Below are 27,546 nucleotides of genomic sequence, written 5' to 3'. Positions count from 1 at the left end.
AAAGTCAAAACTATAAATGTTTACTCAAATTAAAGAAGCATACAGAAGGTAAAAAGTAGTTAGTCAAATTCAAATCAGCATTAATATTCAATAAAATAATTGAAAATGTGAGAGGATCAACATAAGGTTGCCCCCAAAGCAAAAAAATAACTAAAATCAAAGTATAGTTCAGCAAAAGATCTAGCATAAAATCTGCATTACAGGTCAAGGACAGTGTAAGTATAAATCATTTGAGCGACTTGCATAGAAACAGCTTACGAGTGGGCTATGAAGCAGTATGCTGGATGTCATAGCGACTCCTCAGACTTTCTTGCTTTAAAATCCGAGTATAGACAGACTGATATGCAGTCAGCCTTTGCGCCAAAAGTCAGGGGGGTCGGCAAAAAATGGCACATTTTATAGGTTTCAGGCAGTGAAAACCACACACTCACCACGGTGAGATCTAGCATAATAGGGCTGCACATATAAAGGTGTGTTAGAATTGGGCATCTCTAGTTGGCAGAGGTAGGTACCTTTGACCAAATAGGGACCCTTGCTTCTAAGTCAGGGAAAGGGGATTACACTACTGGATAACCCCTGCTCACCTCCTTGGTAGCTTGGCTCGAGCAGACAGGCTTATCTCAGAGGCATTGTGTAAAGCATGTGTGAACACATACAGTAATACAGTGAAAACACTGCAGATGGACACCAAACAGGTTTTATAAAAATAAGTATTCTTTATATAGACTTATCACAAGACCATAAACGACAAAAATCCACAATACTGTACTCAATAAAAATTCTTCACGGTGGTAGAAATATTTCAAAAATAGGTTATTCACTTAAAAGCAGTCTTTAGCAACAGATAACCCCAACTGGAGTTATCACGACGTCGAGGTCAAAGAAATCCCCAAGTACGTCGTCGACTGCGAGGTACGCGGCGTCGGGCCCAGAGTCAAAACAGACCCTCCAAGACCAGTACCTGGGAAAAGCGAAACCAAAGACAGCTCACGGCGTCGGGTAGCTGCAGCGTCGTTAGCGCTGCGGCGTCGGTTCCTTGCTTCAAGGGTGATGATGCGTCGGGCCCTGGATGCTTGCGTAGGCAGGGGAGGCGTCGGTTCCTGAACGGAGAGGAGGTAACGTCGCCATGACGCCGAAACCACGGTTCCGTATGATGTCACGATGTCGATGGACTCTTGACCACCCATGTCGACGATCAGCTCCGCGATGATGTCGGCTTCGGAGTGGATGCGGCACAGCAGCAGGTGTCGGCCGGCATCGCAAGTCGGAGCAGCGCTCACGGCTATGACAGGCTTACGATGTCGTTGGCTGGCGTCGGGTCCTCGTTGCAAGTCGGAGCAGCGCTTGCGGCTTCGATGCAGAAGACGGCGTCGCCCGCCGGCGTCGGTGTTGCAAAATTCCTACTGTAGCAGCTAGAACAGCAAGTTCCAGATGCAGGCAAACAGAAGGGGTGAAGTCTGGTATCCCTGAGACTTCGGTCAGGAGGCAAGCTCAAATCAAGCCCTTGGAGTAATATTCTGCAAGATGATGAAAGTTCTTTAAAAGTTCCTTCTCCCCTCCTTGGCACTGAAAACACCACTGTAGGCCAACCCAGCAACACAGCACACTGGCAGGGGGGCAGTCCAACTCCTACAGCTTCCTTTGGTGCTTCTCCTTGGCAAAGGGTCGTCTTGTTGTTTCAGAAGTGATCTAAAGTCTTGGGGTCTGGGCCTCAGTATTTATACTCATATTCTCTTTGTTCTCTGAAGGCAGAGAGGTCTTTGCCTATTCCAAACCAGTTCTGGTCAGTCTTGGAGCACTTTGTTTACAAGACTCCTTCTTTCCTTTGACAGTGTGGGCCACTGCTATCAGACACACCACAGGAGGTGGAGCCAGCATTGTGGAGGGCAGGCACAGCCCTATCCAGTCCCAGGTGCAACTCCTCCCACCACTCTACATGCAGTTAGGTCTATTCAGCCCTGTGCTGACTCACCTGTCTCCTGCAATCCCCCAGCCCCTGTCACTCACAAACCAGACATGGAATACACAACCTAGCAGAGGCAGGCTTGGATAGTTAGGCAAGAAAATACCTACTTTCTAAAAGTGGTATTTTCAAACACAGAATGTTAAACCAGCTTCAATAAAAGATGTATTTTATCATTCTGAGTTCAGTCATACAAAACTCGAATTTCTACCTAGTTCACTGGGTCAGTTAGGATTATAAGGTGTTATCATCAAACTGCCTATTCTGGCCTATGGGGACTGGTAGCCTTGCAATAGTGAAAAACGAAAATGGCTGTAATTCACTATTAGGACATGCACACACACCAGGGCATGTCCTACCTTAAACTTACAATGCACCCTGCCCTGGGGCCTACCTTAGGGGTGTCTGATATGAAAAAAAGGGAAGGTTTGGGGAATGGCAAGTGGGTGCACTCACCAATTCAACATGCCAGTACTAGACTGCACACAGGCTCTGCAATGGCAGGCCTGAGACACACTTTACAGGCTGCTTCTGTGAGTGGAATCGCAATGGACCGCACTCCGCTAGCCCCTCCTCTGGGTCGCCCCAAGGGAAGCTGGTACATGAAGTTCTTGAGTGGTTCACCCCAGTGGGTGCAAGTAAGTACTTGTTGAACTGATGATCTCTGATGGAGTTCTTGAGTGGTTCACCCCAGTGGGTGCAAGTAAGTACTTGTTTCTGTGGGTGGCACAACCAGTGCTGCAAGCCCACCAGCAGCATTTGATTTATAGGCCCCGGGCACACATGGTGCACTGTACTAGGGTCTGACAAGTAAATCAAATAATCCAATCATGGAGTCACTAATCAATACAACAATTTACAATATGGGGCATAGTCCAAAAAGATCCATAGAGCGCGCCAGTCACGGTGTACGGTGATGTGCTCCCAGCGGTAATGGGGTAAAAACCCAGGCTTCCACTGTGGGAAACTCCCTAGTCGCTGTGGACTCTCTCAGAGGGGTCTCTGAGACTTCAGGGTATAAATGCTGGAACCCTCCTCAACAAGGGGAGAAGGAGTGCTTTGGAAAGCGCCCACTCATGGTGGCCATTATTAGAAAATTTGTCCGTCAGATGTCCCCAGAGGCGGCCATTTTGACCTAATTTTACTTCCATAGGACTTATATGTATCCTCTATAATGTATATGTTATAGGAGCAAGCCTTCTGATGCAGTTTCCACTAGTCCCAAGACACTCCCAGCCTGCAGATCCTGGTTTCAAAATACGTCTCCCACCCCTCCCCCACTGGCGTCTCTTTGGTGTGCTCACTATGATTGGTTTCTTTCTTTAACTCAGGCTGTTGTTCTATCTCGTGGCGTCCTCCACAAGCTGCATGTCAGGGTCAGGCACTGGGGTCACTGACTTTATTTAGGCTTTCATGTGTGTCAGCAGGGTTGATTGCCTATGGGGCCATCTGCTTTCAACTGCGCTGGTCTCCTCCCAGGAGTATCCTGCCACCCGGATCTGCATTGCACTCACCGCCTCTTCACGGGCCAACCAGCCGCCATCTTAGGGTTAGGCGCGGCTTTAGTATCTGATAAAGATCGTAGTGTTGATGAGGTCTGATTCGTGGGAAAACTTCCTTAAAACTTGCACATACAGCTTTCAAAATGGTAGTTATCTAAATCGCCAGTTGTTATCACAGTAGCAGACACAACGTTTTCCCCTACACCTCAGACGGCCGCCATCTTAGGGTCAGGCCACTTTAATTAGAGAGAGTCGCATATAAAATCCTCAAGGCATTAGATTTCCCACATACTCTGCCAAATCTTGAAACAATTTGGCGATGTTCAAGATCATCTCCAATTAGCTCTTCCAGATGACAATGGACTGCTTACCCTCCTTCTCTGACGCTCCATGAACTCTTTATCAGATACAGGGAGTTCAATATCATCATTGTCCATCCAATCATATCATCTAAACACTGACATCCCCTGTACAACGCCGACCTTTTAGTATGCCAAACTTTACCATAACTCAGCAAGGCTGAGTTGCACAATATTTTGAGGTCCTGAGAATGTACTTTCTCCTTTGCAAAACAAACATTCTTTTTTCACTTTTACCACACCTCCCACCTTTAAGTCCACTTTTTTACACCATGAGTGGAATCATAAGTTTGTCTGTCTTTCCTCTGTCTCTGTTCCATGTATCGCCTTATTGTTTTGGGAGACCACTCAACCTTCCTGGTGCTCTCCATCTACCCCATGTTGTCCTTGGTGCGAGGTGACCACCCCCATATCAACTCGAATGGGCTGTACCCCGTTGCCGCACACTTTGCCATTCTAAATGCTCCCACAGTCTTTCTCACTTTATCCTCCCAATCCATACCATTACTATAGATAATTCAATATTTCCCTTAATAACCCTGTTACAACGTTCAACATTACCCTCAGGGTGATATAAGGATGTAGTGTTGTGTGTTACTCCTGATTGTTTCACACATTTTGAAAATGTATTTGACTCAAAATGGATTCCATTACCTGACGCAATCATTTTGGGCAAGCACTCATGACAAAATACCTCCTTTAGACATTCTACAACAGTTTCAGAACATGCCCTGGCCACTACTAGAAATTCAGGCCATTTTGAAAAATGGTCTACCCACATCAGTATCAACTTCACACCATCACAATTCTGCACAGGACCAAATATGTCTACGACTACCCTTTCCCATGGCATATCTGGCACTACAATGGGGTGTAAAGGTGGATTGAATGTTAATATGGATTTAGCTGGATTAGTGCAGCTCACAAAATCCCTTACTACTTTTTCAATCTCTTTATCTACAACAGGCCACCACTAAGATTGCTTGACTAGACTTTTGGTTGTCACAATGTATTAATGTCTTTCTTGGCACAATTTAGTCACTTTTTCCCTCGGAGATATGGGAGGAACTAGTTTACCTCCTCTCAGCAAAAAATCCTGTTCCACGGACAATTCTACTCTCACCTCCCAAAAAGGAATACAGTCCTTTTGTACACACTGTTTTTCTGGCCTCCCATTTATAACAAATTCTTTGACGATACATAAACACTTATCCTGTAGAACTGAGGACACCCATTCTTCTTGACAAATGCTTCGTAATTCCTCCTTTGCAACCAAGGCTACACAAAAAACGTCCCAATCGTTACTATCCTCACCAATGTAGGGAAGAGGTAAGTGATTTAAAAAATCAGCGATTCTGTTGCATGTAACCGGAACATTCTCTCCCTCATGCACACAGTCCAATAATTTCATGGATAACCTGCTAATTCTTGGAGAGACATTACTTAGACCCTGAGACATGAGCACTTCAGTAAGCGGCTTATGGTCACTCCTCACTCTTACTTTGGTGCTCCAAATAAACGGTAGCGTTTGAGTCCCCAGAGACATGCTAAAGTTTCCCTTTCGCTAACGGAGTACCTCTCGGTAGGTGTGACAGCCCTTGATGCAAATGCCACCACTCTTTCACTTCCATCATATTATGGTTGAGATAAGACTGCCCCTAGAACCTTACCACTAGTGTCTGTAGTGACAACAGTTTTACACAAAGGGTCAAACCCTTGGAGGGCTGGAGCTGAACAAATGTCCTTTTTGATACTTTCAAAACTGGACCGACACGTCTCTGACCAATTAAAGGTATTACCTTTTTTTAACAATTGCCAAATATCCTACATCTTTTCCCAAAAATTCCTCACTAGCTTGGAGTACAACTCTGTTAAGCTTCAAAAAAGAACGTACTTCATCCTTTTTTTCAGTACTGGTGCTTTCTTGATTTCATCTACCAACGATCACTAGGGACTAATGCCTTTTGAACTGATTTCATGTCCCCAGGTAAGTAACATTATTCTTTGCGAACTTACATTTAGATTCTTCTGCAGTCAAACCAAAGCTTTCTAAGGTTCTAATTGTGTCCTGTTCCTTCATATCTTTTCCCATGATAAGAATGTGTTCTTGGAAGAAAATGACATGGTTCTTGTTTCTAAATAATTGGTGCATCAGACGCTGGAACACTTCAGCTACAAATGCAAATCCAAATGGGACCCTCCTGAATTGAAAGCAGCCATTAGGGGTTATGAACCCTGTTAGATGTTTGCTACTATGATGCAGGGGTACCTGGTGGTAGGCAGAGGTGAGATTTATGGTGGGAAACCATTGCATACCTTTGGTTACCACCAACAATTCTTCTATTTGGGGCAAAGGGAACATGTCAACAAAAATATTATTGTTTAGTTCATTTAAGTCAACATAGTCGAATACGATCATTCATCTAAGGAGCAACGACCAATGAAGCCATCCAATCAGAGGACTCAACCTGTTCAATCACTCTGCACTCTACTTCTTCCTTCACACTCACAGGGATATTCCTCAACTTATGAATGCAAGGTTTGGCATTTTCCTTAAGAATAATCCGGTGTACAAATCTTTTGGGGTCCAGTATTAGGCCCAAATCTCCTCGATTCCACCAGCCTAAGGCACAAGGTCCTGACATGGCTACTTACATCTTACACTCTGCCTTTCTACCCTTAAATTCAAAATGAGATTAACAGTCTCTCTGGTAAAGCACTGTGGGCGTATGTCTGCTTTTTCAAGACTGTTACCTATTTTCCCGCAAAATAATTGGGACCAAGTCTCTTCGTTGATTATGGTGAACGCAGAATCTGAGTCAGCAACAAGGGATACTTGAACACCCCCCACCAGCAAGTCACTCACAGGTTTCTTTCTGTTGGATGCTTCTACACCCATATCTTCATTCTATATACACAAGACATGTGGCATGTCAACATCCGAATCAGACATATCATCTTCTCTACCATCCTCAACTACACATTTTACAGATTTTGATTTCCTGCCGCATGGTGCAGCATTTCGCACACTTTTGCCCCAAGGCAGGACATTGCCTATCATGTGCTAAGTGCCCTGAACTACTGTAGCATTTACCTTTAGAGTCGTTCATTTTGTACTTGTGTTTACTAATATACTTTTCCTCTGTTTAGTCTTTATCAGGGAACTCTCTTTTGCTAATCTTTTTCTTAATATATTTTACAGTTTCCTCTACTCCCTCTCTATTCCCTGTACAGCCTTTGCACATCTAGACCTAAGCTCAGATTTGCTTATAATGGAAGTAACTTCCTGCAAACTTGACTCTCCGTGCACCCACAGACGACCTTGCAAATTCGGATTATTACAATGCATAATTACTTGGTCCTCCACTAATTCATCCTCTATCCTTTCAAACTTGCATTTAATGGCTAGTTTTTTTAACGCAGCTACGTAATCTTAGATTTTTTTCACTTCCACCTTGCTTTTTATGATAGAAATTGTAACGGTCAATAGCATTGCATACAGTAGGTGCAAAATACATGTCCAAATCTGCTAAGGCATGAAAGAACACATCCCCTTTGTCCCCTGAGTGCACTTTTTTCCCCATATAGTTGTAGACTTTCAAACCTCCTGGACCTAAACAGTGAAGAAGGATGCTCTTTTCCTTTCCCGTGCTTCAAAAGTATTTATGTAGTTGATAAAATAGTCCTTCCATTATTCCCACTACACCCGGTTTACTTCATCTTCTCATCATGAATGGCTCTGGTGCTGGTAGGTTCATAGCTGCCATTATGCCGTTAATTCTTTCACCAAACTAGAGTTATTACAAAAACGTATATCTCAAAATAATTCTTTTTTTATACAACAGGCAAAATTGACACAATTTTGCAAGAAAGTTATTGACTACTTCACCTGAATAACATGGATAACAGCATTACATCAAATTTCTTGTTGCCAATGCGGGTTCCCAAATTCACACAATTACGCCGCCTCAACCATAAACAGTCTAACTTGGCGTTGGCCAAAGGAAGGGGTCCGTTGTATGTCTTGAGCAATCGTCACCAATATTCTTGTGTCAATAACCACTGACACATATAAATTTCCTTTCAAGAAGTTTATTCCTGTTCAAGACATTCGCATCAGCACACATGACAGGAGAGACCAACGGCTGCGTCCACCCTGACCGTTGTCCAGCTCAAATTCACTAACCATTCCACCCTCCGCATTCTACCACACCTAATACACGTAGCATGGAATGACGATAGCAACATAGAGAGCACACATTACCTAGTTACAACAGTATAATAAGAGAAAAGGAGGACTGTAGTGGGGCCAGAGCACCCATACAGTAAAGAGCAAATGGGGAAAGCCTTATGTTGTCACACAAGAAAAGGGAATCTTCACACTAGGTGTCTCTCAACCCACACCACCACACTCAAATGGCATCCTTGCATTGGGTGTCTCTCAACCCTTAAACATAGCCACACTCACAGGGCATCTTAGAACAAGGTATCCATTCACATTGCCACACACACAGGGCATTTATACACAGGGTATCTTTCAATCCTTACACATTCCCCCACTTACAGGGAATCTACACACAGTGCATCTTTCAACCCTTACACACTTACCCACTGCTAGGTAATCTCCACACAAGAAACAACCTTTACAACGCAACTATTACATCGCACTACACTTACAACGCAGGCATTACAACGGAACATCCTTTACAACGCATGACACTACAACGCATACCATTACAACGCATACCATTACAACGCATGGCACTACATCTCATGTCACTACAACGCAGGCATTACAACGCATACCATTACAATGCATACCATTGGAGTTAGAATAGTAATTTTTAACCCCTACACTATCCAACACTTACCCTACTGTTGCACCCCCTGGAGTTAGAATCGTAATTTTTACCCCTATACTATCCAATACTTACCTTAAATGCAATGTAACAGTATGCGTTGTAATGGTATGCGTTGTAAAGGTAGTATGCGATGTAATGGAATGCGTTGTAAAGGTAGTTTTTTAAAATGCGTTGTAGTGTCATGCGATGTAATGGAATGCGTTGTAGTGGATGTTGCGATGTAAAAATTGCGTTGTAAGTGCATGCGTTGTAAAAGTATGCGTTGTAACGTCATACATCCCTCCACACAGAGATTCCACTTGACAGGGCTCCCCTCATAACACCCACGCCTGAAACAACGAGTTTAAACTTGTCAGCATAGGCATAGCATTTTTCATTCAAATACAGCATTAAACATTAATCCACCAGCTGCAGTCGTTGTCTTATAAATTTTCCCTTCAAGTGTCTCCACATAACACTCACAGCAGGTACTTGCTCCACAAATGAGCACTATGCAGGTTGGATGCACATTGCCACTAGTTCGCTCCACTGCTCGCAGTCCGCTTGGGAATGTGATACCATTCCAGCCTTTCACATACGCTGTGACAATTAGTGCCTATATAGGCAACACTCCCCACCCTTTGCAAAGTTAGCATGCACAATGGAATGAATAAATACACAACACAATTATTTGTTGGGACAAGATTGCTGCAGGTGTATTCCATACAAAAGTATGCAACATGGTCATTGACCTATGCTGCCCTGCTCGTCTGAAGAACCAAATTGCACCGTGGCCAATCCAATCAGTGCTACAAGTTGTGAGGGGATCCCCCCTTGAATACCGTGAACCACTGGTCCACCACTTTGCTCACGCCCTTTTTATGGCGGAGCGTTGCATGGCCAGCCCCCGGTTGCTCAGGCATCCAACCGTCTGAAGGATTAGCGGGGCGCCGACTATTCTTTCTCCAGGATCCTGCCGTAAAGACTCCTGGGGTTTGGTACAGGCACCCCTATAGTGCTCCTGTAGAGGTACCCTTCCATACCTTTCCAACCCCGGATTGCCCTGTACCTCCGCCAATGCCCAGGATGTGGCCACCGTCATATCCCCACCTTGGCATTCTACTAAACACCCTGCAACCTGTCATTAGCCCTTCTAGGTATACCATTTCCTTATCTACTTTTGACAGGCGTACCCTGTCCCCATCACTACCATGTGGTGCTCCACGCTGAGGCCACGCCCAATTAACCAACCATTTTTATTTTAACTTGATCTTGATAGCACCATGCCCTCCTCCCCTTTGGTGGGCTTGTCCCTGGCTATATTTCCTTTGCAAGGAAAGTGATGGCCTCCCTGAAGGGAGCTCTACTCCTAACCACATCTTTAATACCCTTGAAGCCAATGCAGGCTCTAACCTCCTGCAACCTGTAGTTAACAAACCTTCTAGCACTTTTTTGTGCCTTAAAACCTTGTTTCCCCAACTTTTGGGACAGCAGCACACTTGCTAGATGACAGCTTCCACAACCAGCCTATCTACTGTTGCTTTCAGGGCGGGGAATTTTTGCTTAACTGAAGCAACCTGTAACATGGCCTCGGTTTAGGGGTGAACATACTTTGCTGAATTTGACGAGACATTCGCACAGACCTTTTGGGTTGCTGAACCATGGTGCACACCTTGATGGTGTCAAGACCTGGTTTGAGGGATTGCTCATATTGTGCACACTATTGCAGTCACAGCACCCTTTTTGGAGTGCCAACTTAAGCCGCCCACCAGGCTTGTTAACTAAAGCCCGATCGCAAATGGACACTGCCAATCAGCTGTGACCCTTGGTGTTTAATCCAGCTATAAACCTAGTTCACTTTATTATCCCCGGAATAGATTGGCCTCCACAAAATCAAAGCAGAGTACGGCTTACCTTCTAGTCACCTTGTAATTCAAGCTAGACATTCATACCCCCATAGCCAGAGAGTCTTGCGTATTTTTAAACAATGATAATATTGGAATCTAAGATTCTCATTTCCTTGTTTAGCCATCGCCCCCTTCTTTTAGTGGGTCAGCTGGGACCACTCTGCCTCACTGCAAGTAACCTTGCTACCTAATCCAGTCCCCATAATGAACATGCCTGTCACTGAAAGACAACTGGCAACAAGTTGACGCACTGCTGCTAGGTGACGATGGTTTTTGAGCCAAACATACCCCAGTCCGTGTTTCCATCATTTATCCTTTATGAGGGGCTCCAGTCGTATGAAGTGTCAGTGTCCTGACAAGACAAACCCAATCGCCTGTTTCCACATTGGTAACTATCCTATTATGATGTGTAAAGGTTCAACTATCCGATGAACTTAGAAATAAGTGACATTAAGCAAGGGTGTCCTTGTGTACTTGCCATGTATCCCTCCTTTTTTACTGGAATTTTGCCTGTTCAGTTGCATCTATGGTGTTACGCCCAGACTTCCAAGGCTGCCTAACTGCTAGCAATGAGCAGTTGCGACATTATTGGGGAAATCTCCCGGTATGCACCCACCCTAATGAGCCACGTTGTAAGCAATTATGTACCTAACATATCTCTTCACCTTGAAAAGATCAAACAAACCGACCAAAGAACACAAGACACAGGCAGGTGACAAATCAGAATGGCTCTCCACAGCCATAAGGCCAGAGATACACATACCTTAAACCACAGATACCCCATTGGGGTATGCTCACCTGCCTATTCAATGGTTTGCCTCCCAGTACCCATCTACTTGGTGATACAAAACATTTTCTAAGCAAGCTGGCAGTCTAGCGTTGCCGTCACCCATCCTCAGCCCCTTGTGATCACCTTCCATTCTCATGTGCAATGGTCTTTTGACTAAAGAACCAGCGGGAACCCTGACTGCTCTTTAATCCACCTCTCCATGGCACTCATGGCAAGCACCACTCTCTGGAGAGGGAAGGTCTTGGAGAGGTATCTAACCACACATCGATGGCCTGTAGGCTATTATAGACTTCCTGCAGATACTTTGAGTACCATGAGACCTTCCTGACAGTGCTGTCCCCGCGACTCGTGGAGACTTTGGATGAGATAAGTTTACGTACAAAACTAATAAGAGGACAATTACACAGTAAAGTGTTCTACCTAGCGTCCAGCGCTTGCATTGCTATATCAGCACCAACTCTGGCAGATGCTACTAGCGGTGTGTGTTCCCTGTCATTACCTAGCAGGGGGAGGGTAGCCAATCAGATGAGCTAGGTGGCATGCCAGCAAGAATTGAGGTTGACCCTGGCCATGCCAGCCCTAACGTGTATTTTAGCGCCCATCACCCAAAAGGTATCTTGGCTCTTGATGACAGGTGTCCGTTACCCAGCTTGGTGGTACTTACATTGGCTGGGTGGACCTACCGGGCAGGCCTGTGACCCTGGGGTCAAACACGGTCCCCTACCGGGGTGCAATAGTCTGCAGCCACTAGACCCCTACCTGAGTTGTTTGTCTCGTCTTTTGACATAAGGACACCTTGGCATGCATGTGGTTAAAATATCCTCTGTAAGAATCATACCATAGTGTTTGAATATTGTCCTAATATGTTGTTCATCCTCGTAGTCAAGTATAATACCACTGATGGGGGTGAATTGGTGGCTTGCTGTTGACCTATTCCCAACAGCTGCCCATGCTCTGTCAGGGTTCCCTAAGCACCAGTTTCACACCTCCTAGCATCCCCTAGGATTTAACAGAATTGACACACTAGCAAACAGGTTTGGCTTCACTTTTACCCTCAAATCTGCAGCCTCTTTTGCCCGGACCAGAAAAGAAGGTAAACTTCAGCTCACTTCCACCTAGCACTACATTTCAAAACACATATCGGAGCTATCAGAAGTTCCTACTTTGAAGGATTGAGCTATGTGGCTTCTAAACGTAACCAGGCTTGGGCATCTGCAATGCATCCTGCGGTTGTTGACCCATGTGTTGAAGTTATGAAACTCAATCTCTTATGACTGAAAATGAGTCAAATTGATACCAGTGCTGTAGTTCGGACTGGTAGAGTGCTGCTGACCTACTAACACCTGAAATTGCCCCATGCTCCATCTAGGTTTTCCTAAACACGCGGTTCACACACTGTGATGTACCCGTAGTTAACAAACTTGCCACACCATTTGTTTATTCAGGCCTTATATCTCTTCCCCTTGAAAAGATACAACCGCTTTGGTCTAGAGAACCATAATAAGCACACAATTTACAATGCACATACCCCCAAATGTCCCATAGGTGGGGCGGCCAAAGAACACTTTGTGCCAACTGGATGTGTCTCCCCACCGCCATAAGACCAGAGATACACACATGAAATCCACCAATACCTTTTGAGGTATGCTAACCTGCCCCAAAATCTGCTTCCTCTTACTCCTGAACTAGGAGCATATTGCATGCAGGTACAACCCCTCAGCCTCTGAAACTCTCTATCAGCTGTCTGAAGTGTGATTAAATGCATTACATTTGTTGAAAGTAAACTTTATTCCACTATTCAGAGTCTGTGTGATCTTGAGGTGGGAGGGGTGACTACTACCTGCCTTTGCAAAGTCAGGCTTATTTTAACCGGTATTGTGGGACATATGCTGCAGAGAATGGCCCTTCTGATCTCTGATTCTAGCCCATTGAAGCATAAACTTGTGGCATTAGCCTACGAAACCTCCAGATTTAAAGCATGCAGCCATATGGCGCCTTTACCGGGGTCTGGGAAAGTAGAAATTGGAGGACCCATGTGCCTCTACTATGCCCATTGGGACTTTTGTATTCTAATCCAACGCGATCCACCCTGTTATGAAGTCCCCCAAAAGGACAGCCAGTTGCAGCTCAACAGACAGGTGAAATTGTATCCCAAGCCTTCTGCGTGGAATTAGGGTGAATGGGCAGCAGTCAGGTGATCAATGAAAAGTGCCCTTACTTCTGGTGCTTAAACCTTTGACTTGGACAGACTGTGAGAACTCTTTAAGCCTTTCGTGCTGGGCCCACCTGGCCACAGTGATGTTCCTTTTGTTATCTACATTAAGGAACACGTTTGTCTAGTCGTTTTATTAAAGATGTTGCCCTCGGCGAGCAGAACCACAAAACGTGCAAGCTTGCACAAACATCTATAACGGCATGCCAATACTCTGACCATCTTCAGCACCCGAGAGTCATCCAGCCACTTCTTGGCCTGATAACTCGACCCGGTTAAGTTTATGGTGTGGCATAGTATTGAAAAACCCATCTCACGGTGCATGCCTGCAAGAATTCCATAGCATCACCCTAGTCAGTTGAACCAAATGCAGGGTAGCATGCAAGGCTAAGCCAGCGAAGAAATTACCTGCCTATGCGAGCAGGTAAAACATCCCTTGTGTCAGAACCCAGCCATAAGTCACTAATTGTAGGTTGTCAGTCAATGTAATCACCCATCCGGCTTTTTCGCCAGGTTAGAAATGGTGTAGTCAGACTTAGATTCAGTAAGTGGAGAAACCCTAAGATGGCTGCCAGGAGGGCAAGGAAAACATAGTTCAACACTCTAGTGTTTCTAGGTGAAGGATGTCAGCGTTAGAACTTTAGCAGCTGAGGAATTGGAATCTTTGCACTTCGCCTGAAGAACTTGGAAGTATTGGCATTTTTGTATATTCGGCACGCTCAGTTAGTCAGGGTAGCGTTCGTTGAATTCAGTACGTCATTTTGTTAGTTTTGCGACACGTCAGAAAACTCTTAGGATCCTCAGAGAAGTGTTCTGAATTGAGCATTTGTATTGTGACTTACTTTTGTTGAGCGCATAACCAAGTAAGCAGTGTCTCTTTAGTGCGCGTTAGTAGCTGGAATTCCCTTCATGTTCGCATTCTCTGGAAACGTGTCTGAGAGAGATTATAGATATCGGGGCTCCTGGGCGTGCGCATACTTCGAGACGCTTTGCGTCTTTGATTAGTGTCTTCTTAATGCGCATTAGTTGCTGGAGTTTTCCCTTCACGTTTGCGTACTCCTGGAAACGCGTCTGAGGGAAATCGGTGGTGGCATAATATTAACCTGTGTCGAACTCCAATTCCAGCATCATTCAGTCCGTTCCTTACTGAGGTGAAATTAGGGAACTGGTTTGAGTTTCTGTTGCATTTGCTATTGACTCCCAGTATATTTAGCCTCAGACTTTCCTGTCAGGATTATTTACGATTGGCCTTGAGGTTCAAGTGAGATAGTAATTACACACACACACAACTGTTATGGGTGAAGGTGCAGGTTAATAATAATACTTACCTGTCAGTGTAATTATTGCTGATAGAACCATCGCTGTACATTCACCGTGAGGTTTCCTGAAAATCAAGAAAGAACCATTATTTGAAGAAATGTTTCTATAAGAAGCATACTGCTTATCACTAACAAGACATAGAAGAGTGGCATTAGCTACAGTCAAATTAGGTAAGTGCTTGTAGAGAATTAGAAACTGTAATTATATTAAGAAAAGGTAATGTTTTCTAAGAATTAAAAGTGATATTATAGGTTTTCTCCATTGCAGTTCATCAACACAACTTGGAAGAAAAAAAAACTTCTGCTGAGAGCAGCCAGTAGAAAGGCATAGCTGTCTCCTTCTTTGTCCCCTACCCCTTTTCCCCTTTGGGTTTCTTCAGCCACATTACTGAAAATTAAATAGGGGAGTTGGGAACTAGCGTCATTCTGCTCCTGTGCATTCAGGTGGAAGTGATCTGACACCTTGCTCCATGAGCCATCCTCAACTGCCGGTGCGGGATATCGGCTGGTAGGCAACTCGCCCCGCCCCGTTAAAACAAGCTGTATATGATCTAGTTTGAGTCAATGAATAATCGTCATGGGCATGTCAGAAATAGGCCAATCATCCCTTATTACTGCACATGTCGCACCCATGGGAACACTTTATTAACAAACGTGCATTCCCCGAATGAACTAGTCCTGGTTCCTGACAGATGTCAGTATGCATATTGCTGTCCACCGGAACTGTTTGCCCACATGTAGCGCTCATCTTTTCGGGATCGTGGGCTCCCCAATCGTACCAGTAGCCCCAGTTATTGCAACATTCCTCAGCATTTCTCCCCCTCCACATGTAACCAGTGGAATGAAACCGCCACTGCTTCTGCCTGGGGAGGCGCTTATGGTCTTGTTAGTCCGCAAAGCACCTTTAAGTGTGCAACACAACTCCCCCTTCCAAAGTACCGTATCAGTCTGGTGGCGTTCATGAAAGGGGGCACTTGCAATCCACGTGGCAAGTCACAACTCTATTACTGGGCACTTGCTGACATGCTACCTAGTAATTTTCCTCTCAAAACGCCCCGCCCTGTGTTGCGTTCTTTAGTTGATTATGTATCTATATCTAGCCCTATATTGCGCAGCCTTGCCAAGCATGTGCTGGAGCACTCTACGTGGGCGAATGTTGCATCACGCAGAGGCATTAGACACCTCGGTTTTGGTCCTCATACAGCTTAGTGCACACAATGCAGTCTCTCACTGCACCATGCAGCCAATGCACAGGGTGTCTCCGCTCAATCACATTCCACGTAGATTTATAAACCTATGTCTCAATTTTCTCACACTGCACCCGATGCTGATGCTTTTTAGTTGATAAAAAATACTCTGTGGTGCTACGCAAACATATTTTAATCACAAAACAACCAACAATATGGAGGAAATTTGAAGAGCTTATTGATTCTTCGTGGGCAGCCAATGACAATGCTCGTTGCGTGGTCCAATGAGCCGTAGGATGTTTCCACCAATGGAGAAGCTGATCGAACCAACATCACAGAGCACGAACTCCAGGGCAACGGCATGTAAAATAGAGAGCTGTGCGCCTTTCAAAAGACGCCGGGAACCGCTGTGTGACCTCCAACAATGCTGCGGAAATCCACTATGTCATCACGCAGTTTCCAGTCACACAAAAGTGCAATCAGTAATTTCGAGTATATTCAGGAATGTTGCTCGTGGGGGGCATTTCACTAGGCAAATTAGGTACTCACCTGTACCCATGCCTCCATTGGCAACGCATTACTGGTCAACGTGCACTAGGGTGACCAACTGGAATTGGTGCAAATTCAGGACGGTGAGTTTAAAAATTCAGGACAAAGGGTCAAAATTCAGGACACAAATTCAGGACAGGAGGTCAAAATTCAGGACAATGGTAAGTTTTACAGACACATCAGAGGAGGTCGCACAATAGTATATAAGTAAGCCCAGCCACATCCAAACATATTCAACCATTTGCAAACTTATCCATCATGTATCCTTCCATCTATCATTTCACTCATCCATCCCTACATCCATTCTTTCACTCATCAATCTATTATCCATCCATCCACCCTTTCACCCTATCCAACGGTACACTCATCCATCCACTCTTCTACCCATCCATCCATTCACTCATCCATCCAGCCATTTACCCTTTCACCCATCCAGCCATCCTTTCACTTACTCATTCATCCACCCAGTCACTCATCCTTCCACCCATCCACCCTTTCAGTCATCCATCCATCCTCCCTTTCTCTCTCTATCGACCCTTTCACTTAGCCATCCTTCCTTCCATCCACCCACCCACCCACCCATCCATCTACTCATCCACTCATGAATCCATCCATTGACCCTATCACTCATCCATCCTTTCTCATCCATCTATCCTTTTACTCCTTCACTCATCTATACATCCTTTTGCCCATCTACCCTCCATTTCACTCAATCATCCATCCTTACATCCACCCTTTCACTCATCCGTCCATCCATTCACCCTCGCACTTATCAATTCATCAATCCATCCAACATTTCACTCATCCATCCACCCACCCACTCACTCACTCATCATCCACCTTTTCACTCATCCATCCTTCAAGTACCTCTTAACGTCTCATCATTGGCTGAAGGTGTGAGGGTTGCCATCCGATTCCCGCTGTGCCTCTCCAATGCTGCTGGGGATCTGAGCTTTGGTACTGCATCAGAGTCTATTGGACCCGACCTCAATAGTATCGGAGTCAAGCAGGTAGGTGGGTGGAAGCTGTGCCGGTTTTAGGGTGGTGCGACCGGTGCCCGGTTAAAATTACGGACAAATGGCGTCCGTTAAAGAATCCTTCACGGACAACGGACAGACGGCCGAAATTACGGACTGTCCGTGAAATTTACAGACTGTTGGTCACCCTAACATGCACAGAGAATTTGAACACAAATACTGCTCTGTACGTTTTGAAAGGCGCATGTTCACTCCCTCCTTATTTGACAGCGCTTTGAGCAAACCATAGTAGCCAAATTGTTCAGCAGCCTCGTGTACCGGTAAAGGTTACGTCATCCGACCCGTTTCTGCTAAATCTCCTTGAAGTCTCTCATATCCGGGGCTCGCATAGAATATGTTGATATTGTAGTCTTAGCGCAAATAACTCTCTGCACGAAACTTGCTCAAAATAAGTTCATGCGCCGCTTTAAACTGTTCCACCGCCACTCCTGCCGCCAGTTCACATGCTTAGCTCGCAGCCTCAGCTTACATCGCTTACTGCAGTCGGCGACAATCGGGACTGCCAGCTCAAATCCTGTTGCTGGATCCTTTAACATAAACACTGCCGGTTATCCCCACAGTACACTGCAAGCTGACTCCCCTTGAATGTTGCACTGCTACACTACCAATCCACATGACTGGCAACCGACCACATAAATACCAGGCACATGCCCAGGCTATGGGCTGTCCGACAATGAGGACAGTGGCCGGGCATCAGGACGTTCTGTTTCTTTCAGGGTTCGTTTTCCTCACTCTAAATTTCTCTTAGTTTCTTCTGTAGTTGCACTGTAGACCTCAATAATTCTATACCTTGTTCCTCAAGCATAGTTTCTTACCTTGACCGTCTCCACTGTTATAAAAGAGGTGAATTCAGTAGTACAGGTGTCGTGTAGTTCCTATTACAAAAACAACAATTGATGGACAGAATGCAGAACAATATCATACATTCACCCCAGTACAGAGATCTGGGCCTAAATCCATCGTTTTTTTGCTCACCATGCCATTCCAGTTTGAACCCAGCCATATGCAAATCAGTCTTGACCCTGTGCCCAATGGGAACAGCCCAGCCCCCTTTTTCCCAAATCGATTTTATCCACACTCAGCGTGGGAGGGTATGCTCAGACGTGAGTCCCTTGCTCATTGCACCATCAGGATTCAGGCAAGCCGGGCCGACAAAGGCTGTGATGCCAGAAACCGGTCCCCGGAAGCTTGTTTCCTTCCCAGTATAAGAATTGGCTTGGTAGTTTGGTTTGCCCTGTTCCCATCATGCACTGGGACAGGTACAGACTAATTTGCATGTCGCCAGGTTCTGAGCTGGGATGGTGCAGTGAGCTAAAAAACGGTGATGGATTAAAACCATGATCTCTTGACTTGGTAAGAGTATTCTGCATCATTCAGAAACTCTGTCCATCACCACCGCCTTTTTCCCAAATCGATTTTATCCACACTCAGCGTGGGAGGGTATGCTCAGACGTGAGTCCCTTGCTCATTGCACCATCAGGATTCAGGCAAGCCGGGCCGACGAAGGCTGTGATGCCAGAAACCGGTCCCCGGAAGCTTGTTTCCTTCCCAGTGTAAGAATTGGCTTGGTAGTTTGGTTTGCCCTGTTCCCATCATGCACTGGGACAGGTACAGACTAATTTGCATGTAGCCAGGTTCTGAGCTGGGATGGTGCAGTGAGCTAAAAAACGGTGATGGATTAAAACCATGATCTCTTGACTTGGTAAGAGTATTCTGCATCATTCAGAAACTCTGTCCATCACCACCCCCTTTTTCCCAAATCGATTTTATCCACACTCAGCGTGGGAGGGTATGCTCAGACGTGAGTCCCTTGCTCATTGCACCATCAGGATTCAGGCAAGCCGGGCCAACGAAGGCTGTGATGCCAGAAACCGGTCCCCGGAAGCTTGTTTCCTTCCCAGTATAAGAATTGGCTTGGTAGTTTGGTTTGCCCTGTTCCCATCATGCACTGGGACAGGTACAGACTAATTTGCATGTAGCCAGGTTCTGAGCTGGGATGGTGCAGTGAGCTAAAAAACGGTGATGGATTAAAACCATGATCTCTTGACTTGGTAAGAGTATTCTGCATCATTCAGAAACTCTGTCCATCACCACCCCCTTTTTCCCAAATTGATTTTATCCACACTCAGCGTGGGAGGGTATGCTCAGATGTGAGTCCCTTGCTCATTGCACCATCAGGATTCAGGCAAGCCGGGCCGACGAAGGCTGTGATGCCAGAAACCGGTCCCCGGAAGCTTGTTTCCTTCCCAGTATAAGAATTGGCTTGGTAGTTTGGTTTGCCCTGTTCCCATCATGCACTGGGACAGGTACAGGCTAATTTGCATGTAGCCAGGTTCTGAGCTGGGATGGTGCAGTGAGCTAAAAAACGGTGATGGATTAAAACCATGATCTCTTGACTTGGTAAGAGTATTCTGCATCATTCAGAAGCTCTGTCCATCACCACCCCCTTTTTCCCAAATCGATTTTATCCACACTCAGCGTGGGAGGGTATGCTCAGACGTGAGTCCCTTGCTCATTGCACCATCAGGATTCAGGCAAGCCGGGCCGACGAAGGCTGTGATGCCAGAAACCGGTCCCTGGAAGCTTGTTTCCTTCCCAGTATAAGAATTGGCTTGGTAGTTTGGTTTGCCCTGTTCCCATCATGCACTGGGACAGGTACAGACTAATTTGCATGTAGCCAGGTTCTGAGCTGGGATGGTGCAGTGAGCTAAAAAACGGTGATGGATTAAAACCATGATCTCTTGACTTGGTAAGAGTATTCTGCATCATTCAGAAACTCTGTCCATCACCACCCCCTTTTTCCCAAATCGATTTTATCCACACTCAGCGTGGGAGGGTATGCTCAGACGTGAGTCCCTTGCTCATTGCACCATCAGGATTCAGGCAAGCCGGGCCGACGAAGGCTGTGATGCCAGAAACCGGTCCCCGGAAGCTTGTTTCCTTCCCAGTATAAGAATTGGCTTGGTAGTTTGGTTTGCCCTGTTCCCATCATGCACTGGGACAGGTACAGACTAATTTGCATGTAGCCAGGTTCTGAGCTGGGATGGTGCAGTGAGCTAAAAAACGGTGATGGATTAAAACCATGATCTCTTGACTTGGTAAGAGTATTCTGCATCATTCAGAAACTCTGTCCATCACCACCCCCTTTTTCCCAAATCGTGTAGTTCCTATTAACCTATATAGGATCTGCGTGTTTAGACAACATAGACTGTAAGATTTGCGCCAGACTGATTCTAGACACCCATACCTGGTATGTTTGCCTGTATACCAGCTAGCTCACTGTGCCTCTGGAAACCCTCTTACCAAGGAGGGAATAGTTCTTGGCAACCATCGAACATTAGAACCCTGATCTCTCAGTATCGTGGAAACAGTGCGATACTTTTTGCTCAGTCACTCGTGCTCACTTTGTCTCAGAGAGATACACAGAATAAATGGTGGGGACGTTTTTCAAAAAGCATTTATTGAACGAACGTCATTCTAGTGTAAAATAGGTGTGCTGAAACAACCACTTGACAGTAACAGATATAAATGATTATAAGCACCAACAGAGTAAAAGGATGATACATTCCTTCCATAGTGCTAAAACAATGAATACAGGCATGTAAAATGCATGACAGTAATAAAATGTGTACTCCTACGATGCAACCCTAACTAGATGTACCTAAGTGTACCTAGCATGTATGTGGCTGTAAAGCCAAGAATCCCTCTAGGATAAAGTCAACCCCGTTACCTGAAGTGAGAGACTGTGGGACCCCGTCTTGGTCTCAAGATGGACATCCCACGAGGGATGTCAGACCACTGCGAGCTGGAGTGTCTGCAGGCAGGAGCCTCAGCGTCTCGCGACAGTGTGTCGGCATGAAAGTCCTTTTCTCCTCTCACTATCTCAGCAAGAGATGATATATATATACCCAAAGTGGTACCCCCTGGGGACATACCTTGCTGGGTCATGTCAGGCTAGGATGACGGAAGGAATGACCCTTGTACATAGGTATCATGGTCGGCCTGCTGTGATTCCAAGAATCCTCAGGCATAATGAATGAGGCTTCATCTTTTCAGAGAAAACCCCATGTCATCTCTGAACATTACTGTAACTAGGTAAAAGGTCACTACTAAGAATCGTTATGCAATGTAATAGTAGGGGAGAATATATAGGTGAAAGGTTAGGCGATTACCTGGGCCTATATTTGAGTACCTATAAGAAGAAGTTTATTAATACTCAGGTACAGTCAGTTCCATGTAGCTGATAGGATGGTAAGTAAGCTGTTAAGTAAGCCCCCCAGGGAGCAGCAGCCCTGCTGCTGAGCCCACGCATTCACTCCAACTGTGTACTCATCCACGCATGAGCACTCTCAACATTCTAAATGACCTCACACACTGGCTGAGCAGCAACGAGCAGAGCACTCAGGAACACTTTTTAGGGGTGGTGAGGGTTTTTGTAGGGTTCATGGATGAGTGGAGTTTAGGAGTGGAGCAGGATTTTTAGGGTTCAGGAATGGCTGGAGTTTAGCGGCATTGAGGGTGCTTTAGGTTAAGAGATAGAGCGCAGGAGTAGAAAGAACTTTAAGAGTTTAGGGTTCGGAGATGGGGTAGTTTATGTGTGGGGGCATTTTTAGGGGGCAGAGATGGATGATGTTTAGGGGTGATTAGGAATCAGCGAATTAAAAGCATCCATAGTAATTGCTTGACAATGTGAAAGATATAATCTGAAATACTATCCCCTGATGTAAAGAATTGAAATAAATACCTTTAACAAAAATGGTTCTGAAATTGACTTGCAACTCTTTAATTTACACCTTGAAAAATAAGTATGGAGAAGCCAATCTAAAACAAAACGTTCTATGAATTGGTTTCATCCTCGAAATTTCCATAGATGGCGAGGGGCTCTGGCCATGGTCAGGGCTTGCCTTTGGAAGTCTGCACATTCTCATTATGACTAGAGTAGACCAGAGTGCTAAGTGCATTACCTCCCAGGTTGGCAGCTAAATTAATTTCCCAGAAACGTTTGGTGGCGAGCAACCTTGCAAAAAAAACCGCGTCTTACATCCACCAATACTCCTATTTCCAATACCGTCTAAAAAAAACTCGTTCCTCCCTTCTTGTTACGTTAGCCAATCTTCGCCCATGAAGTGCAAGATCAGTGCATATATAAATGGAATCAAAATCAAGTTTTGCAAAGTCAACAAAAGGAAAGTGAATGATAAAACAATGTCTCTGTAGTCACCATAAAGTCAGTCTTCATTACTGAAAACAATGTAAATTTGCTGTGAATGCTTTATAGTGGCTCTGACGATTAGCAATCTATATCAAACTCTAAATTAGATCTTCTCAACCAGTCTGAACTTGATGTGCAGTGGGAAGAGGATGTGGCGTAATGGCCAGAGCTGCAGAATTTGGAACTGCGTCATTGTGTAACGTAACTGGTGCTCATTTAAAGCGCTCCAATACCTTTGGATCAAGTTCACTCTAAATAATACTTCAACAAAACAATAAGAATTGTGCAAGAAGTCTGCACTGTTGTGGAAGGTACTGAGCTGGCATCCTATAAAAAGCTGCGAACTGTCTGGAGACGAATCATACAGTGTTTATATTGTATGGTACACAAGTGAGCCCCCCCATTCCTAAAGGTAAGATTTCAGATCACTCTCTGTCTGTACTGGTCAGCTTTTCGTAGAAGGTGTAATGCCATTGTCTGTAAAGGATTTTGTAATACATTCTTAAGTTTCTGAGAAACAAAATTATTAAAAGTAACATTACACTATGTTGCAGTCAATTTCTTGATCACAAGTATGTTTGTTTTTTAGGTCTTGGGTCCCACTGTTGGAGTGGTGTCTGTTTGCAAAGGAGCAGAGATTGCCTTGGCCATGGCGACATTCCTAAAGCAGGTGGCGGCTACGGTCTGCATTAACGGTACCAACAGCATTAATGGCATGACACTACGCTACGGGGACCTCTGTATCAATGGGTCGCCATATATTCCAGAGCGTGTCCGCACCACCAGTTATGGAGCAATGGAAATATATGATGTGTTAGTGGATCCCCATGCACCGGAACATCAGGACTGTATCCTCCCTGTGGAAAGAGCCTCCGGTTCCCTACTGTTTATCGTGGGTGGTGATGATAGGAACTACAACAGCAAACTGTATGCGGATGAGGCGCTGGCGCGGCTCAAGAGGAACGGGAAGACGAACGGTCGCCTCCTCTTCTACCCAGGCGCTGGCCACCTAATAGAGCCCCCGGGCTCGCCTCTATGCCGCATTGCAATTGCCCCCATTTTCCCACTGCCGGTTCTGTGGGGAGGGGAGTTGACAGCCCACTGCAAAGCACAGGAACATTCCTGGAGGGAAATTCAACATTTTCTCAGAAGCCACCTAAAAGGCCAAGTGGTCAGCAAGCTTTGATAATGGTCTTATGCTCAAATTTAAAAATGTAAAACAACATTTTCCTTGAACTAGTTGTGAGAAATTATGGTGCAAATATACTTCTAACCTGAGCCGTTTCAAAATAGTCGTTTTAATGTGACAACAGATGTAAATACAGTTATTTTTTCCCAGATTTACAATTATTCCATGCTTGGCTTGTTCGCCTAACTTTATATTGGAAAGTAATAAACAAATATGATCTACATATATATAGTTGTATGACATACGACTATATTGTCTTTACCTCGAAATGGTAAGTATATATCAGCTAAGTCAGTGGTTCCCAAACTGGGGTCCGGGGACCCCTGGGGGTCCCCAAAGCTTCCTCAGGGGGTCCATGACTACTTTGAAAATCGAATAATAATAACAGATCAATAAAGCATAGATATATAAAGAGGCTAAATGTATAATTGAACATTTTAAAACATACTGTAAATGTGAAGGAATTTGAAACTGGAGGCTAAAAATGTTATTAGTATCCTCGGATTGATTTGCGGGAGCAGTGCAAGTGCATCAAAGTGAATATAGTATGGATGATGAGCAGCCTCAATTGAATTTAGAAAATATCCAACCATTCTATTAAAAATACATTTTGATTTCTACTTCAATTATATGTTTTCAAATTAAATAAAATGTGTTATTTGTGTATTAGTTTGATGAATGCTTTTTTTGTATTTTTGTGTATGGTTTTGCGGTTCAAATCATGAACATTGCTTAGGCCGGGTCCCTGACTTCCAGCAATGACTCATGGGGGGTCCCTGGATTCAAATAATGATTCAGTTGGGGTCCCCGGGTTCCAGTAATGATTAAGTGGGGGTCCCCAGAAGTCAAAAGTTTGGGAACCACTGAGCTAAGTGAAACCCATATCAACCCCTAAACCCTAAAAAAAAAACGTACCCACCCCTAAAAACTCTTACCACCCAATACCATTACCCACACCCACCCCTGAACCCTAAAAACTCCCTTACCAACCAATACCCTTAGCCATTCCCAAACCCTAAATAAATCCCTTTCCACATTGTCCATTACCCACCCCAAACCCTATAAAACACCCTCATCCCTTAATACCCTTACACATCACTAAACTCTAAAAACGCCCGACTAACTAATACCCTTACATACCGCTAAACCCTAAAAACACCCTTACCACCCTATTCCTTTACCCATCCCCAAGCCCTAAACCCCCTTACCATCCAATACCCTTACCCTCCTCTAAACCCTAAAACCACCCTTACCAACCAATACACTAAAAACACCTTTAGCCTAATCCCTAATATATATATGTATTCATAAAGATATACCTATATATGATTAATTATCAGGCCTCTAAAGATCTACTCACTATGGCGGGTCAGAGCTATATGTAGGACCTACCTTCCTGTTCTGGTGAGTTGACAAAGAACAGGCGTTCTGTTCAGTCAAAGAGAAGGAGCAATAACGACTCCTTCAAATCTTGTTTTTATCTTGTCACATTTGCTCTGTGTTCAGAGGCAGATGTCAGAAGTCCATTTAAAATTACTGTTCCTTCTCTGACTGCAGAGTTCCAGGATTTTGTAAAGTGAACTGCCTGACCTGCTGAACAAAGTGAGAAATGAAAGGCTGTATGGGATCAGGTTTTTCCCAACACACATTTAAATAGCTAATAAGTCAACTGTACAAACATATCAAAATATATTTCAGTAGCTGTGAAAGCCCATTTTGTAATAGGCTGAAAAACAAATCAGAGCACTTTACTTAGTAATATGCAAATGATAAATATGTTTTCTGAACCCATTTTTACAGAGTATTGTTAATACACTATATAGTTTTATCAGTGAAGCTGCAAAGTAGTGGGAAGGTTATTGGCCATTTCTGGAAATTTACACTCTGTAAATGATAGTGTGCTACCACATCATTCTTTAATAATATATTTATTAAAAGTGAGTGTTTAAACATGAACTGAGAAACACTCCTGCCCTGCCCCAATAGCAATGGTGTTAGTAAACTGAGAGGCAAGTCAGAATGAATGTGTACCCTATATGTGGGCTAGATTTTTATTACACATAGAGCAAATTTTTAATCCATATACAAAACAAAAGAGTTTTGTTTTGTACAGCAGAAATGCTGAACCCACAAATTTTAAGGTGCACTCATGTGAGAATAAAGAAAAGGGAGACTGTAAAATAAAATATTTGTGAGCGATCCCACAATTTGAGACCAGTTTACGGGTCAAATACATTACACTTAAGTCAAGTAGATGATTTAAGTTACTCGACCTGCAGGTCTAGTAAACTTTTTATGATTTTTTGAGGCCTGCATTTACACTTACCTGATGTATATTAACCATTTCATTGTAATGATTTCACAAAGACAGGTCTGGGGACAGGTCTTTCTTCTCTCCGGCTCTTAGTTTCTGGAATGCGCTTCCACCCGCCCTTCGATCTATCACAAGTGAAAGCCTGTTCAAAGCTCAGCTGAACACCGTGTTGTTTGTTGAACTGTAAATCTGATTCTACCCGACTTCACAAGTACCAGGATGCTTCTTTTGAAGCAGCAGTTGCTCTCTACAAATAGCTTTTAATTCATTCATTCAGTGGCACATGTGGTAAAGGCATATGCATGGTAAAGACCTGCGTGGTAACAGTATTCAGTGGCAAAGGACAATTTTCACTACTGTGGAGATTGACTGGGGAGTTTAAAAAAAAGAAAAAAGATTTTGTAATGTAGCTAAAATACCTGCAACAGTATAGCTGTTTAAGCTGCTTTGCAGTGCAAATGATTTCAGATAACTATTCTACTGTAATTGCTTAAACTCATTCCACATTCAGACACAAGTAACTGTTTATCGGCTAAATACACATGGAAATATACCCACTGAAGCTTCATTTTGTACACTAAGCATAAAATAAATATGGATAAATACAAATAAAATGAGGAAAAAATAAATATGGATAAATACAGATGGAAATGTCAAAAAAATAAATACCATAAAACCAAGGGCCCTAATTAGAAGTAAATCCCACAGGGAACTTTGTTATTTTTAAGAGGATTTGAGAAGGGCTCTGAAACCAAGCACCTTTTGTCCCATCAAGGCACACTGGAACTCCACCTAAGCAAGTATGAAGAAGATAGATGATGTGAATAGAGGTTTGTTTTTTTGTAGCAGGATTGCCCCAGCCAACTTCTACCCTAGAACCTCCTTCAACCATGGAGTTCCACTTTTCACAACAGGTCACAGAATACAGTGAAATCACGGTGACACAGCACCATCGCCCACATTTTTCCCTTTAAAAAAGACACACATGAAGACAACCAAACATAGCGCCTCTCTTCAGAACATGGGGCGTGATTCTGATCTCAGTGGATGGTTTACTGAATGGTGCTGGATATCCTGTCCGCACAAATATAAATCCCATTAAATGCTACTGGATTTATATTGCAGTGGACGGGATGTCCGTCACTGTTGTGACGAAGTAACCCAC

General features: G+C 44.4%; 1 protein-coding gene across 1 annotated transcript in view; it reads left to right on the top strand.

The window, feature by feature from the left end:
- Positions 1-24,733, top strand: part of LOC146839646 (acyl-coenzyme A amino acid N-acyltransferase 1-like) — a 103,084-nt gene extending 78,351 nt beyond the window's left edge. The window contains exon 4 of the mRNA XM_085651732.1: positions 23,468-24,733. Within this exon, the coding sequence (XP_085507858.1) occupies positions 23,468-24,064 (597 nt within the window). The 3' untranslated portion in view covers positions 24,065-24,733. The remainder of the gene's footprint in view (positions 1-23,467) is intronic.
- Positions 24,734-27,546: the final 2,813 nt, after the last annotated feature.

The sequence above is a fragment of the Triturus cristatus genome, chromosome 4_1 (assembly GCF_964204655.1).
Source record: "Triturus cristatus chromosome 4_1, aTriCri1.1, whole genome shotgun sequence".
In the NCBI taxonomy this organism is placed as follows: Eukaryota; Metazoa; Chordata; class Amphibia; order Caudata; family Salamandridae; genus Triturus; species Triturus cristatus.
Note: the sequence above shows the minus strand (reverse complement) of the source record. Positions and strands in the feature narration are given on the sequence as shown.